Source organism: Odocoileus virginianus, chromosome 22 (genome assembly GCF_023699985.2).
Source record: "Odocoileus virginianus isolate 20LAN1187 ecotype Illinois chromosome 22, Ovbor_1.2, whole genome shotgun sequence".
In the NCBI taxonomy this organism is placed as follows: Eukaryota; Metazoa; Chordata; class Mammalia; order Artiodactyla; family Cervidae; genus Odocoileus; species Odocoileus virginianus.
In genome coordinates, this window is record NC_069695.1 from 22,869,251 (window position 1) to 22,886,438 (window position 17,188).

Consider the following 17,188-nt stretch of genomic DNA (forward strand, 5'->3'; position numbering starts at 1 on the left):
GAACTCCCTTGCCTCAACCCATTCCTGTGTGTAATACAAATTCAAACAATTTATTTAGGCATATGGACACAGTTCTTAAAAACTATAATGATAATGAAGACAATGCCAGCAGTTTAAGTGACAGCTAAAATGACAAGAAGCCAAAGCATCTTACAACAAAAAGGCAATTTTTGGAGTGGTCAACCACTCCTCTATAAAATTATAACACCTAGAGCAACTACAAAAAAAGCTACACAAGGAAATACATTAGAAAAACATTATATGTAAACCAAATTAGAATTCTAAAAAATGTTCACATAACTGACAAGTATGGAAAAAAGAGAAACAAAAAACAGCAAAATATAGAAGAGGTTTAATCACTAGTATATCAATAATTATGTTACATGTAAATAGCCTAAACATTAACAGAGAGGACTAAAAATATGACCCAACTATATGCTATCTATAAGAAACTACCTTCAAATATAATACGGGCAAATTTAAAGTAAAAGAATGGAAAAAGATGTATCATGCAAATACTAACAGAAAGGAGAAATGGAAAAATTAACATCAAACAAAGTAGACTTGAAAACAAAGAGAATTACCAGGAACAGAGAGGGACACTACATAATAAAAGAATCACTCCACCAAGAAGACAGCCATCCTGTGTACACACCAATAACAGAGTCACAAAACATGAAAAGCCAAAGCTAACAGAACTGAATGGTGAAACATACAAATCCACAGTTTTACTTGAAGACTTCACCACTCCTCTCTCTCAACAACTGATGGAACAACTAGACAAAAACAGCAAGGTTACAGGAAAAGCCAACACCACCATCAACCAACTGGATCTAATCAACATCACAAAATACTTGCCTTAACAACAGTAAAATACATGTTCTTTTCAAGCGCCCAGGGAATAGATACCAAGACAGATCACATTCCGAGCCACAAAGCAAAGCCCAACGAATTTAAAGGAACTTAAATCACCCGCATGTGTTTTCTCACAATGGACTCAAACCAGAGTCAGGAACAAAAAGGTGACAGAAAATTTTCCAAACACATGTAAACTAAACAAGACACTTCCAAATGACCCAAGGTCAAAGGGAAGTCTCAAGGGAAATTTATTAAAAATACAAGAAACATAATGAAAACAGAAATGCAATAGAACAATTTGCAGAACACAATTTGAAGGCACTGCCAGGAGGGAAATTTACACCACTAATATTTGAAAATAGGAAGTCTGAAATAAAAAACCCAAGTTCCCACAACTAAAGGACCTAGTAAAAGAGGAGGAAAATAAAGCCAAAACAAGCAGAAGAAAGGAAATAATAAAAGTGGAAATCAATCAAATTAGATGCAGAAAAACAGAAGGAAAAAAAAATGAAACATGCTAGTTCTTTAAGAACAAAAAAAGTGACAATCCTCTAGCACCACTGACAAAAGAAAAAAAAGACACAAATTACCAATATCAGGAATATAAGAGGATACCACTACACACTGTGCAAACACCTGAATAACAGGAAAACAAAATGTAAAACTGACAAGCTAGATGAAATGGAACAATTCCACAAACCCAATATGATAAATTATTTCTATAGCCCGTAACTAAAGTTTTAAAATTAAATTTTTTAATTAAAAAAAACTCCTGAAAAAGAACTCTCCAGGCTAAGATTATCAAACCAAGACAATTCTACCAAACGTTTTAAGAGACATCAATTCTATACACAATCTCTCAAAAAAAAAGAGGAAAAAAAAAAAAAGCTAATAAACTGCTTCAACAAAGTAGAGGACAAAGATCAATATATTAAAAAAATCAATTGTAATGAATGCAAAAATGAAATTGGAAAAAGTATGCCATTTAAAAAGACATCAAAAATAATAAAATAGCTACAAATTAAAGTACAAAAAATGTACAACTGAAAATTATTAGACTGTTGAAAAACTTAATGACTTACAAAAATCAAAAGACATAGTAAATTCATGGATTCTAAAGCTTAATACTATTAAAATGGAAATACTCCCCAATTCGATCTACAGATTGAATGCAATCTCCATCAAAATTCCAGTTGTTTTTCAAGAAATGGACAAGCTCATCCTAAAATAAATATGGAAATAAAAGGGACTCAGAAAAGTCAAAACAATCTTGAAGAACAAAGTTGGAAGTTTCGTACTTTGCTATAATCCTTAATACAAAACCACAGTAATCAAGACTGTAGTCCCGGGCTTCCCTGGTGGCTCAGTGGTAAAGAATTCGCCTGGCAGTGCAGGGCACACGGGTTCGATCTCTGGTCCGGGAAGATCCCACATGACGCTAAGCAACTAGGTCCATTCAATGTAACCACCAAGCCCATGTGCTCTGCAAGAGAAGCCTGTGCACCACAACTGGAGCGTAGCTCCCACCTGACACAGCTAAAGAAAAGTCCAGGGAGCAACAAACACTCAGCACAGTCAAAAATAAATAAAATCGTTTAAAAAAAAAAAAAAAAGACTGCAGTATTGGCCCAAGGACAGACATACCAACAGAAAAAACTGAGGGTCCAGAAATACACTCATATCTAGAGTCAACTGATTCACTACAAGGGTGCAAAGACCATTCAATGGGAAGAGAATAGTCTTTTCAACAAGAAGTGCTGGGACAACTGAATATTCACAGGCAACAGGATTTGGACCTGTACCTCATCTCACATACAAAAATTAACCCAGAATGAATCAAAAAAGCCTAACCGGAGGAACTATAAAAACCTTAGAAGAAAACATATGCATAAACTTTCATGGCCTGTGACTAGGTAATGGTTTCTTAGATATAACACTAAAAGCAAGAGTAACTGAAGAAAAAAACATTAAATTATAACAAAATTTTTAAAAATTTCCTCTTCAAAAGACCCTGTTAATAGGATGAAAAGATGAAGCTACAGGCGGGGAGAAAATATTCAGAAACCATGTATCTGACACAGGATTAGTATTAGACTATAAAAACTCCCAAAATTCAAGCGTAAAAGACCAAATGGCAAATGGGTAGAAAAACAAGGGGCTTTCCTAGTGGCTCAGATTGTAAAGAATCTGCCTGCAATTCAGGAGACACTGGGTTCAATCCCTGGGTCAGGAAGATCCCCTGGAGAAGGGACTGGCAACCCACTCCAGTATTCCTGCCTGGAGAATTCCATGGACAGAGGAGCCTGGTGGGCTACAGTTCATGGGGTCACAAAGAGGTGGACACAACTGAGCAAGTAACACACACAGAAAATATGAAGAGATATTTCATCAAAGAGGGCACACAGATGGCAAAGAAACACACAAAGACGTGCCCAACATCATTAGCCTTATCATTAGCCTTCAGGCCACATCAAGTATCACTGCAAACCTATACAAATGGCTAAAATAATAGTGACACTACCAAATTCTGGCAAGAATTCAAAGAAAACAGACTGGCAAGACATTGCTGATAAGAATGAAGGGGGTAGCGGGAAAGTGGACTTGGCTACAAAGGGGCAGTAAGAGGGATCTTTGTGATAAGAAAAATGTCCTACATCTAGACCATATCAATGTCAATATCCTGGTTATGACATTATATTATAGTTTTGCAAGCTGTTACCACTAGGAGAAACGAGGAACTCTATTATTTCTTACAACTGCATGTGATTCTACAATTATCTCGTTTAATTTTAAAAATTGCTTTTAATACACACACAAAACCTGCAGAGGAATTTAATTTTAAAATTTTGGTATGTAGTATCACACTGGAAATATTTCTAGTTACCAGAAAATATCTTTTTCCTTTTCAAGAAAACATGAACTGTGCCTTCTCTGAATTTAAAATATACAATTTATTAAATATAAAGTTGCTAAGGTTATAATTTTAAGAGTTACAGGTACTTATTAAAAGATACAACTTTAGTTGTCACAGTGGGCATGAAGCAATATTCTGTAACACCAATTCATTTTAAGAAATGGAGATAACGTCATGTCTTACAAGGAAAATAATACACTAAATTTTATAAGGCAGGATGTTATGTGAAGTGCTTTGAGGAAATAAATTTTAAAAGAATATAAGCTGCAGATTTTAGGGGAAAAGGAAATATGTTCATTCTATCATAAAGGACCCATTCAGCATAGCTAGAGTCCTTTTCCTTATGCTAAAATATATCTAAAATTTTAAGGGCTTCACCAATACATGTAGGATTTGTATATATGCCAAATATAGAGTCACCCATTATTACTAACAGATGAACAATATAAAGCGAATACTGAACACAGTGAAGATAAACATGTTAAGGTTAGAAAATGAACAATAAGAACCTACTGTCTTTGGCTGCTGATTTACTTTTTTATCCTCTAGATCCTTGAATTTTGATCGAAAAGAAACCATTTTCTCTTGAAGTTCTGGTGTACATAGTTCATACACATCCAACATAAGAGGAAATTTCACATCCTATTTACAAGCCAAAAATAAAAAGTGCAAACAGAATTTAAAAGGTAGTTACTTAAAATATTTATCACACTTTTACATTACTACTTTCATATTCAAATAAAGCTGAAAATAAGACCTGTAAAATTCACGTGGAGACCCATGCATTTGGAAATACAGTGCTTATTTTCAGTCTGGCCCTAATTTTAAGACAAAAATTCTTTTCAACTTTTCCATAAACATTTTAACCCATCAAACAGAGTACAGAGGAGCTACAGAAATTTTAAACAACAAATGAAGCATTTCAGAAATACTAAACAAGCAGATTACTTCAACTACATTTAACCTGCTTGTACAACCCTAAGTCTATCTGAAGATGTATTAATGAAATTCAGCTCAAGACGTTAGAATTATATACCCCTTCCCAAAGGATCAGAGACTCTTATGGATACACTGCAGAGCTACAGTTCAATGAAACAGACAAATCCTAAGGCTGGCTCTGACATCAAATGATTATTCTTTGGTCACCAGTAATTTGACTTTCCTTTCACCTGGAAGAAAGGAATCACATAGAATACAGTGTGTTATATTGCCGCTTAGCCCACTCCCATCCCCAAACCTACTGGACTGGTATCTCTGCAACTGAGGATCTGGTCTAGTGGTACTACTGGGGAAAGAAGGGCATCCATCAGAATTACCTGGGACTCTTGAAAAATATAAGACCCGAGGCCCCACTTAATCAGATGCTTGGATAGGGCTGAGGGGCAGGCATGCGTATGTTAAAAGAAAAGGGAAAACAGACAATTCCAATATATATTCTTGATTAATAACCACTTGTCTAATGTTAATAATCCTCTATTTATAGTATTTCGAAGTGAGTTCTAAAAGAATAAATCTATTGTAAATAAGGAATTACCTTCAAAAAATTATAATTATTACAGGAAATTCATTACTAACCTTAAGAACTTTAGCATTCACAGATTCCTTCTCTTTGTAAAAAAATCGAACCATCTGAATAGTTAAGTAAGCAGGTAACCGGCTGATCTTGGACTGAGGAGAGAAAATGCAAAGAAATTCTGTAACATGCAAACACCACCAAGTTTCTAATTCCTCGGTTTGGTAAAAACAAAGTCTGGGTAACATTAATTAACCGGCAACCTTTCGACTCAATGGAACTGGATTCCAAAACTTACCGATTTGATGTACAAAGCATTTCTTTGCAATGTTGGAGACTGTTTGGTGATTTCTTCCTGAAGTCGCTAAAAAAGAACAGACCAAACATTAAAAAAAAGTCTTCTGTAATAGATAATTATATCTTTAATTCTTTTAAAAATTAGGACTATTTAATAGATAACATAGAGTATGTCAACAGATTTATACCCCTGAGAAATACTCTGAATGACGACAAAGTGAGAAGGCTTTTAGATATGGTTTAGTTCTTAAAAGGCATCAAAATAATTTGTCTTCACTTGCATGAACTCTTCAGAATGTAGATCATTTGAGTCTTTTAATTTATTACCCAAATGCCCAGATTCTGAGAGTTTATACTGTGTTTTATACAACATAAGAAAACCTTTCATGGTATTCCTCTACTTATGGATCATCAAAATATTCTTATTAGAGCAAAAAGGAAAAGAATGTAAATAACTTTGTTCTTTATGTTTTATGTAGCTAAGCCTTCCAGAACCAATCAATTACTGTTAAATTTGAGAAAAGTCACAACACAGAAAACCTGTTAATCTAATAGATGTGGGAAAGCCTTCAGCCATTGCATCCTCTAACCAGTGTCTGCCTTTCCGTCCTTACTGCCTGTGTGACCCTGAGCAACGCAGTTCTCCCTCTGGGCATCATCTGTAATGGTAGTGACAGCACTTCGTCGCAGTGCTGGTGTCAGAATTATATGAGTTAATACATGAAGAAAACTTGGAGAACTATTTGGTACACAGCCTATGTTTAGTAAGCATGCTGGGGGCTTCCCAGGTGGCGGCAGTGGTAAAGAATCCGCCTGCCAATGCAGAGACGCCAGAGACTCATGTTTGATCCCTGGGTCAGGAAGATCCCCTGGAGCAGGAACTGGCAACACACTGCCATATGCCTGCCTGGAAAATCCCATTGACAGAGAAGCCTCGCAGGCTACAGTCCATATGGTTGCAAAGAGTCAGACACAACTGAGTGACTAGCAGCAGCAGCAGCAGCAGCAATAATCATCTTATACTTGCATAAAAATTGTTCCAGGTTTGATTTTTAAAAATTACTAACCACATTACAAAAGGATGGAGTAGGTTTTTAACATTTAAGCAAGTTTATTCAGCAAAAGGTAAAGAAATGTGGAGCAAAATTACTCAAGGATAAAACCAATGATGACAAAGCATCTAAAAATACCAAGACAATTAATGTTAACATCTCATGAAAACATGAAAGCATATCTGGTACTTTTTAAAATTTTTAACATGTGCTCGGTTATGTCCAACTCTTTGCATCCCCATGTACTAGAGGTTACTGATCAGGTTAACTATATATTACTATCATCAGGTATACTTAGCTTTCATTGAATTTTATAAAATTATTAAGAAAATATCCTGAAAAGTCCTTGTCAAAACATTCTATCCCACACACTCCAATTAACATTTTGATGCCATGAAACTTGCCCCAATTCACTGCCTATCCTTCAAAAGATGTACATATTTAGGAATACTGAGGAATTCCCTGGTGGTCCAGTGGTTAGGACTCTGAGCTTTCATTGTCAAGCGGGCATGGATTCAATTCCTAGTGGGAGAAATAAGATCCCATAAGCCGCACGGTGCAGCCAAAGTTAAAAAAACATCAAGAGAGATGTACATATTCCCCCAAACTGTCAAATAAATGACAGGCAAGCAAAATTGTTCTACTTTATCAATGTGCCCACTAGAGAGGGTCTTTAGTATGGCATTGGGGAGACAGAACTAACTGAATGGTGAGAGAAGCAAGTTTTAGATCCGTCTTTGCCACAAACCAATAAAAAAGCCTACAAAAAGCACTTCAATTCTAGGGCCTCGACTGCAATCCTAGTGCAATGGCAGACTGTCTACAGGCCCTCATCTGCACGGGCCAACCCCAGTGTCTATCTCGCCAGTATTAATATATCCTCACTGCAATGCCCCCAGAGGCCTCCTTCGAGCCTCTGGTCATAACATTTTTGTCAACCCATCAATATACAACCTTGTTTTATGAGTCTTTCTGCCGTGTAATGACACCTTAACACACACTGCTGACGCAATAACACTGAACTCACAGCCAAGTACACTGAACTCACAGCCAAGTACACTAACTCAACCCTGAATGAAGCTGCTCTACCCAACGTTATTCGCTCCTTAAGGCACATCACCACCTTCCTGCGCTTAGAACACCAGACAGCACTTCAGCGGCATTCCAGAAGGCCACTATCCACAGCAAGATCGCCTACAAAAAGCACAAAAATTCAGGAAACGTGGCACCGAAATCACTGCAAGAAGCATACTAGTTTCCACTCAAACAAGAGGGCAGAGGATCACCTGTGGGGACCTCAGGCGAGACAGTGTAAGTCAGACATCTCAGAATTTTTGCCACCTTGCGTATGTCTACAGGTGATCATGAAAGAACCATGAGTATTGATGTTGGGGTTACAAATCAAAGTTAGCAAGTAGGTATATTTGTAAATAAAAGAATCCACAAACCATGTGGATAAACTGTAATTGTCCTCACCAACTTAAGTCCTGTAAAAAGATACTTGACTTCTTGATTGATGAAACAGCTAAGCTGAAGCTGACTTTCCTTTCCTTTAGTGACTTCTTCTTCTTCAGATTCTGTACATTTCATGCTGTGCAAAGTAAGTTAAGGAATATGCCAACAGCCATTCAACTTGCTATATAATCTCTAACAAAGTAAGTTATCCCAATGCTTTTAAAAATAATATCATTCAATGGTATTTAAAACATTTCAGTCTCCCAGCAGAGATTTATTTCAATATTTAAAAATGTTCATTCACTTACCAACAATATGGATTAATGAAATGTGTGTAAAAGGATAAACTCTCAGCAAATAACTTGGTATTTATATAGTCTTAAAATGGTCTTAATAACTCAAAGATAAATTTACCCATGATCTAGAAAATGCTGCTCTCCTTATTAATTGCTTCCATTTCATGTATATAGTTTTGCTGATTTATCCCATTTCATACAATTAAAAATTAATTCTCTATGAGGTGAATTAATGAGCCATTCTGTTAAAGATATTCTTAGGAAAAAATAATGAATGTCCTTAAAGAGTCCATTTATCTAAACTTCAAGATCACTCCAATGGGTATTTTTTTCAAATTCCTAATTTCCATATTTTTTAACCATAAAAACCTCTAAAGAATTTTCCTTCATATCCCATCCACCACTCCAATCAACAATACTATTTATACCAATTCATATTCAGTAAGTTATGATTAGTCTATATGAATCTTGGCTCATAAGGATACGTTGTCTCAAATTCGACTCCAAAGAACTGATCAATTAAACTTTTCTTTTTAGAAGGTGTCACTGCTGATGCAGATGAAGAATCTGTCTGCAAAAATTTAGATGAAATAAAAATTCCAATTTTACTTCACATGGATATTAATGTACATCACCTCCCACACAATCCAGTTTAGTAATGCATATTTTTTTTAATGTAATCCCTGTCTGCACAACCTTTCTACTGATCAAAAAATATTACCAAAAAACTACAGATGCTCAGTAAGCTCAATGGATTAAATTTAGTAAATAATACATTGAATTCAAACGTCAAGTGCAAGCTGTCAAATTCCAACTACAGATTCAGTATCTCAAGTATTCAAGGACATGTCTGTCTATTAAAATGAACTTATTTCAAGACTTTTAGGGTGGGATGGGATGGAAAATCAAAGCCTACATTCACAAATATATTTCAACTACCTCTTTAACAGTATCATCTTCTATAGCTTCCAATTTCTGCTGTAATACTCGCATCATTTGTACCCAACACTCATTAGCATCCTGTAATTTAAAAAGTGACACAGTAAGTAATCCTGGTGGATACAGTGTTTGATTTACAAAATACTTTTAAAATAATTAGTTTCCTTAGGGAAGGGGAAGAAAGTTGTTTTGTTTTAAATATTAAGCCAAATTAAATATTTTATGACCTTCAAAACAATGAAGCGTTATAAAATAATTTTTCTGTTCATTCAAGAGATGTTTAATGAACTCATTATGCTAAACGCCATCCTAGATACAAGGACTACATAGCAGTCAACAAAGTAGAAAAAAGTCCTAGTGGGGAACATAAATAAACAAAATAGAACAAATTCAAGTAAAGAGGGCTAGGAAGAAATAAAAAGCAATATGGGAGTAGGAAGTGATTAAGGGAAGAGGAGTGTGCTATTCAGTAGGACTGTCAAGGAAAGCCTCTCTGATGCCTTGACATTTGAGCCATGAGACCTGAAGTGAGCCAGGAGGTAAGGAGGCAAGGCACATCCCTATCTGACGGCCAAAGGAAAAATAGCAAAGGCTCTACAGAAAGAGGATACTTGGAGAGTTCTTTTTTTAAATAGCAAGGAAGCCAGTGTATCTGGAGAGAATTGCAAGGGGAACAGTAGTACATGACGAGCTCAGAGAGGCAGGCAGGCAGTCAACTGTTTAGAACCGAAACAGAAAACAGGGGAACCAACATAACCTTACATTCTTTAAAGGACTCTGAGGGCTGTGTAGAGAAGCACCACAGACGGTAGAAGCAAGATGGTCAGTTAACGGACTATTGCACCTCTCCAGGGAAGAGATAATGGTGGCATTAACTAGAGGGGACTGGCATTTGTATTTCCAAATAGAGCTCAGTAAGTACCTAAGTTTTACATATACAAAATGAAAACCACAGAACCTTGCCCTGATTACCTGCTGAAGATACTGTCCTTGTTCGCCCTTCTCTGCAAACTGTGGAAAAGCCATGTGCAAAAACTGCAGTAAAATAATCGGTGGAATACTAGAAGAAGTTTTATCCATGGAATCAAATAAATCTCTAAGGGCTTAAAAACAAAGCAAATACCTGCTTAGTAAAATAGTGACATATTTAATACAAGCTACTGTAAATTCTCAATTAATACAAATAAAGAACTGCTTATTAATTATTTTTAAGTACATCTATTCCTTTTGCAATTGCTGGATCCCTAATAAGAAAAAATTTTGTTTTTAAATCTTAAAGAACTCATTAGAAGACTTCATAATGCAATAAGTAGCTATAAACAACTTCTGGGTGGTGCTCTAAGTCTCTCTATCCCTGATAGCCTTTGCCTTCCTAGTAAAACAGTGTATATTCATTCAATACAGAGAACACACAACTTCTGCCCAGGAATCAAACAGGCGTAACTGCTACAAATGAGCAGTTATCAGGACATCAGGTAACCACTCCCAAAGCTCCTCCCTTTCAGTCTATACTTAGTTGTCTTGTACTGAACTCCCGAATACTGAAATCTGGAATATGTTTAAATCCTTAAACATACTTCCTGAACACTTTTAAAACTAAGTTGCCTTCTTTGATTTCAAAGGCAAGTATTCAGTAAATGCTTTTGGTAGAATATATAGATACTGACCTGCAGTAATATACTGTGCTGACGCCATTTCTCCTGAAGCTCTCAAGGCGCCTGCATACCTGTGAACAGTAGGACAGAATTAGATTCTGAAACTCAAAGACGGGAAGAAACAAGTTCAAAAGACTCATTATGACACTGACACCCTCAACGGTAAGTTTCCCTGAGCTGTCCCCACCATTTTTACTTCTCTTCCAGTCTTGGTTCCTTTAAGAATTATATGGTCAAAAAGGACTGCTAAGAAAAAGCAGAATTTAGGTAAATGAAGCCTACTTTACATTCTTTCCCCTGTCTTAACTTATCTATAATATTTTCCACAAACTGTGCATTAAAAAAAGTACATTGTCCATTATTACAAAGAAAACAAAATATAATTTCAGAAATGAAGAAAAAAGCTTTAGATCAAAAACATTCAATGGAAATCAATAAGCCTATATTCAGCACTAACTACTTATAAACACAAAATAAATTTCAAGTCCTTTTCCTCACTTATAAAATGAGGCGTGTGTGTGTGCGCGCAGGCACGCGTGCTGACTCTGTGACCTCACAGACTGTAGTCTGTCAGGCTCCTCTATTCGAGGAGTTTCTGATTTCTGAATTCATTTTTATGAATCTCAGTTAATTTTATAGCAGTACAAACGACTGGTCACCCAAGGAACTATTCAAACCACTATATCTACTTAAACAAATATTTTATGACAAAGGATCAGAAATTATGATTCAAATAATATTAAAACTGGGCAGTGGGGAAGAGCTGAGTAGCTGACCAGGAAAAGGTAGAATACAATACCAACCTGGGATGATAACAATGTTCCATTAATTTGACTGTAAAATGAGTCACAGAGAATTTGGATTTATCAAAACTGCTCACAACCAACACTTAAGATGCATACCTTTCACTAGATATAAATTACAGTTCAATTAAAACAAAAACTCTGTGCGTATAAGTAAATGAAAGAGGTCACAGAAAATGTTCAGTTATATTCAATTGAAGAGTCTTGTTTTTTTTTCATTTGTTTGTTTAGATCTTTTGGAAACTCCTACAACTAAAATATCCTTAACTGTTTAATATACAATAATCCATGAAAGTGAAAGTGTTAGTTACTCGGTCGTGTCCAACTCTCTGCAACCCCATGAACTGTAGCCCACCAGGCTCCTCTTTCCATGGGATTCGATTCTCCAGGCAAGAATACTGGAGCAGGTTGCCATTTCCTTCTCCAGAGGATCTTCCCAACCCAGGGATCAAACTCACACCTCCTGCATTAGCAGGCAGATTCTTTTACTGCTGAGCCACCAGGGAAGGCCCCTAAATTATATACGTTCATTAAAAAAATAAAAATTGTCTAACAGTTTTCCTGTCAGATACTTTAGCACTTTTAAAGGGCACTTCTGAAGTTAAAATGAAGTACTCATAAAGCACGTGCATCCCATAACATCACTGAACCATGTCATTACATAATGGGCTGCTGTTATGAATTTACATCTAGCTACAGGGTAATAGGGGCTTCCCTGGTAGCTCATCTGGTAAAGGATCTGCCTGCCAATGTAGGAGACTTAAGAGACGTAGGTTCAATCCCTGGGTTAGGAAGATCCCCTAGAGAAGGAAATGTCAATGTGGTCCAGTATTCTTGCCTGAAAAATTCCATGGACAGAGGAACCTGGTGGGCTACCGTCCGTAAGGTTGCAAAGAGTCAAACACAACTGAGCATGCATACACAAGCATACACACAGCCATACACAGGATATAACTATTCAACATTTATGACAAAAGATACATTAATGAATTGTCAATCTTTTTTTAATAACTTGAAACAGAAAGATCATAGGTAATTTAATAACATCTCCCCAAAACTCTCAATATTATGACAAGAAAACATATAATTCCTAATTAAGGTAAGACTATCCAATCAGCCAAACAACATTCATAATGAACTTTACAAAGAAAAACTGTTAGAGAAGAGGAAGAATGGACATGAGTACTGAGAGGTTTAACAGATAAAAATACTGCGAGTGTTTACAGACAAAAGAACCAATAGAGTACTTTTCCCAATCTTTGTCAAGTCAATAAATAAAAAATGATATAGACAATCTGAATGTAATAAACTTAATGCTTATTATACTTTATCACCTACAAAGAGAGGATGTCTTGACTATATTTCTATCATCTGTGAAATATTCACTACCAATCAATCATAGATCAACTCAAACATTCATCGATAGAACAAAGAATAATTATTTGGTAGTATATGCATACAATGGTGTAGTCTACAGCATGAACAAAAATGAACACACACACAAAACATGGAAAAGTCAAACATAATAAGCCAGACTCAAATGAATATAATACATAATATGTATGTTTCTGTTCATAAGGAGTTCAAAAAAAGCAAAATTACTCTATGAGGTCAAGTGAGTACAACAAAGAAGGGTGGGGTCCGTGGACTAGAAGGGATTGGTGACGGGATTTTCAGAGTGTTAACAGGATTCTGTTGATCCAGGATTGTGTTGGTTACAAGGATGTGTTCATTCTGAGATAATTCATTTGTACATGTTTCTATATAATTCAATTATTAAAAACAAACAGGTTTTGCAGTCAAGAAAACCATAAACAAAATGAAAAGAATGGGAGAAAATATTTGCAAATGACACAATCGACAAGAGATCAATTTCCAAAATATACAAATAGCTCATTGAGCTCAACAGCAAAAAAAAGCCAACTCAATCCAAACATGGGCAGAAGACCTATACAGACATTTCTACAAAGACATATAGATGACACATGAAAAGATGCTCAACTTTTCTAATTATTAGAGAGATGCAGATCAAAACTACAATAAGGTACCACCTTACAACAGTCTGACTGGCCATCATTAAAAAGTCTACATATAACAAAGGAGATGGTTTAGAGAAAAGGGAACCCTCCTCATCATTGATAAGAATGTAAGCAGGTGCAGCCACTGTGGAAAACTTTATGAAGGTTCCTTAGAAAACTAAAAATAGAGCTACCATATGATTCAGCAATCCCACTCCTGAGCATATATCTGGACAAAACTATATTCAAAAAGATACATGTACCCCAATGTTTAGAGCAGCACTATTCACAACGGCCTAAAGCTTTTAAAAACTTGTTTAATAAACCTCAATATTGTTTAAAAAGACTAGTACAGAGGTAAAGAAATTGGGAGCTCTCTAGCATTGCTGCAGAGAATGTAAAATGGTACTTTGGAAAAGTCTGGCAGTTTCTCAAATGCTTAACAGTTACCATGTGAGCAAGCAATCTACTCACAACCAAGAGAAACGAAAACTCATCTGCACAAAAACTTGTGCTTGAATGCTCACTGCAGCATTATTTATACTAGCTAAAATGTGGAAACAATCTAAATGTCCATCAACTGATGACTGAATCACCAAAACATAGTATAATCAAACAGTGGAATATTATTCAGACATTAAAACAATGAAGTACTGACACATGCTGTATGTGCTTAGTCATTCAGTTGTGTCCAACTCTTTGCAACCCCACAGACTATAGCTGGCCAGGCTCCTCTGTCCATGGGGACTCTCCAGGCAAGAATACTGCAGTGGGCTGCCATGCCCTCCTCCAGGGGATCTTCCCAACCTGGGATCAAACCCAGGTCTCCTGCACTGCAGGCAGAGTCTTTACCATCCGAGCCACCGGGGCAGACCTTACATGCTACAATATGGATAAACCTAGAAGACAGGATGCTAAGTAAAAAAACCAGTCACGAAGACCATATAGTGTATGACCCCATTAATATGAAATGTCCAGAATCAGCAAATCTGTAGGACAAAAAGTATACTAATGGTTGCCCAGAGCTGGAGGTGGGAAAGGTCTAAGCAGCGAGTATGAGGGTTTTTTCTGGGCAGGAGTGTACTCTAAAATTACATTGTGGGATACCTGCATACTCTTGTGAATATAATGAAGACCATCTACTTGAACACATCAACAAGGTGAATTTTTTGATGGATGAATTATATCACAATTAAACTGCTAAACAAACATATATCAAAGTGCCAAAGAATACTACTCATCCAAATGTGAACCTTCTTTACCCAAAAAAGACATAAAACAATCTCTCTTCTCTCTTACCTTTTAAGGGCATCTTTGAGTTCAGGCACAGAACGAATACACTGAACTGTAGCATTCATGTAACAAGTATTACCAAGGTTTGTCAATCCACATGGTAATTCCATCTGATAAGGAAAAGAAGTAAATCAATTTTATAAAATGACACTGCATATATAAATCACTAAACACTTTGAAGCAAATATAATTTACCAACTCATACCAATTTATATTCCACCCCAACGTTTTATTTTCCTAACAAAAAAATTTTTACTTGCATCAAGCTGACAATCATTTTGTGTTTTAATTCCCTTCTTGAAAATAAAAAAAGAATTTTATCAGTCCTGCCTTCTCTGTAGGTTTATCCCTAGAAGGTAACAAAATATATACAGAAATACTTCAAGGAGACGTCCCATGTGGTCCAGTGGCTAAGACTCAGCACACCCAATGCAGGACGCCCAGGTTCAATTCCTGGTCAGGGACCTAGAACTCACATGCCCCAACAAAGACCAGGCACAGCCAAAATAAATAAACAAATTAAAAAAAAAAAAAAAAAGAACACACTTCCAAAAAACAAATGGTACTATGTAAATGCTGGGTAATAAAAACAATAATAACATTTGACAGGAATGTGTTGGCCAGTTTCTAAACTAACACTGCATTCTTAAATTAAGGATAAACTGTATGTATTTTCACCATGGAAGGTTTTGAGAATTTAAGTATCCCAGCATTTAAACTATGTAACTTCTTTAAGCTTGTTTTCCCAGAAAATAACAGTAAACACTTTAACAGCACTGTCTGCCAGATGCATTTATTACAGATATTAATGACTTTGTAATGAATTGTTCAATTAGAAAAGGATCCTGTGAGCCAATTTCAAAAACAAAACTCTGGTTTACTGCTGATGACATGCATCCTGATGTCGATTAAATCTTTAAAATGTGCAGATGCTACTTTTTCAAAGTCATCTTACTGACTGTACTTCTTAAAAAGTAATAATCAGATATATCAAATGTATGTCTTACAGCAGATGCTAACTGTTCTTCTGTCATGTCTTCTACAAAGACAGTTTTAGCTGAGGGTTCCTCGGGAAGAGCATCTGCTGACCCCATCATTAGTACAGTCATTCCCTGTTTAAAAAAAAAAAAATCTCATGAAAACTCAAAAGCTGACCATGTTTATCTTCAAGGAAATAAGTCAGACACAGAAAAACACATATCACATGCTTCTGTGTGCCAGCAAAGGTAAATCTAGACAGATTAGTGGTTCCAAGAGCTGAAGATGGGAAAAGAGACTGTCTGGAAATGGGAACGCATTTCTTTCTGGGGTGATGAAAATATTCCAAAATCAGACTGTGGTGAAGGTTACACAACTCTGTAAATACACTAAAAATCATGAAATGCTAGCGTGCTGCTTCAGGCCAAAGGTCACCTGCAGAATGCTGGAACGTCTGTATCCTGACTGTGGGAGTGGTAACTTGACTGTGTAAAGTTAATCAAATCCATGAAACTCTAAAGTAGGTGGATTTTACTCTCTATATACTATACTCTCTATATACTATATTCTATTTATACCTCAATAAAGCTAAGGACAAAAACACTGTCACAAAGAAAGCTGAGAATATTGGAATAGGAGAGACTTCAAACAATCATTCATATTTAGTGGCATCATTTCTCTCCCTAACACACTAAGCAGTGATAATATTCTTCCTATGAAAGTCTATTCTGTAACTGTAACCATTATTTACAACTGAACAGAAAAATCTCCATCGTTGGAAATTATCAAGCCAAATATATAAATTAGCTCAAAATGTCTAATTTTATAATCGACACATTACTATCCTAAGGAAATACTGATTCAATACAGATGTTAACATTCCACACAATAGAACAAAGAAGACTGTCACCCTAAAACTCATCATCTTGAAATGTGAACATCATATGCAATATCTTAATTGGAAGACATGAACACCTGAGACAAAGAGGGTAGAGAGGTTTAAAAAGAGGGGAGAAAAGTCAGAAAAATGTATTTTTTAAGAAAGGCCAATAAGATAAAAATATCTAGATGAGGATTAAATTAGGAAATAAATAAGGTCAACAAACTCAAGCCTTAT

The 17,188-nt window shown here is 35.9% G+C and overlaps 1 protein-coding gene across 1 annotated transcript in view; it reads right to left on the minus strand.

The window, feature by feature from the left end:
• Positions 1–17,188, minus strand: part of USP14 (ubiquitin specific peptidase 14) — a 34,227-nt gene that overhangs the window by 3,008 nt on the left and 14,031 nt on the right. Inside the window, exons 4-13 of the mRNA XM_020881767.2 lie at positions 16,101–16,205; positions 15,100–15,203; positions 10,992–11,050; positions 10,297–10,427; positions 9,325–9,405; positions 8,871–8,956; positions 8,111–8,225; positions 5,584–5,649; positions 5,348–5,440; positions 4,286–4,414 (exon numbers count right to left, since the gene is read on the minus strand). Coding sequence (XP_020737426.1) covers positions 4,286–4,414; positions 5,348–5,440; positions 5,584–5,649; positions 8,111–8,225; positions 8,871–8,956; positions 9,325–9,405; positions 10,297–10,427; positions 10,992–11,050; positions 15,100–15,203; positions 16,101–16,205 — 969 coding nt within the window. The remainder of the gene's footprint in view (positions 1–4,285; positions 4,415–5,347; positions 5,441–5,583; positions 5,650–8,110; positions 8,226–8,870; positions 8,957–9,324; positions 9,406–10,296; positions 10,428–10,991; positions 11,051–15,099; positions 15,204–16,100; positions 16,206–17,188) is intronic.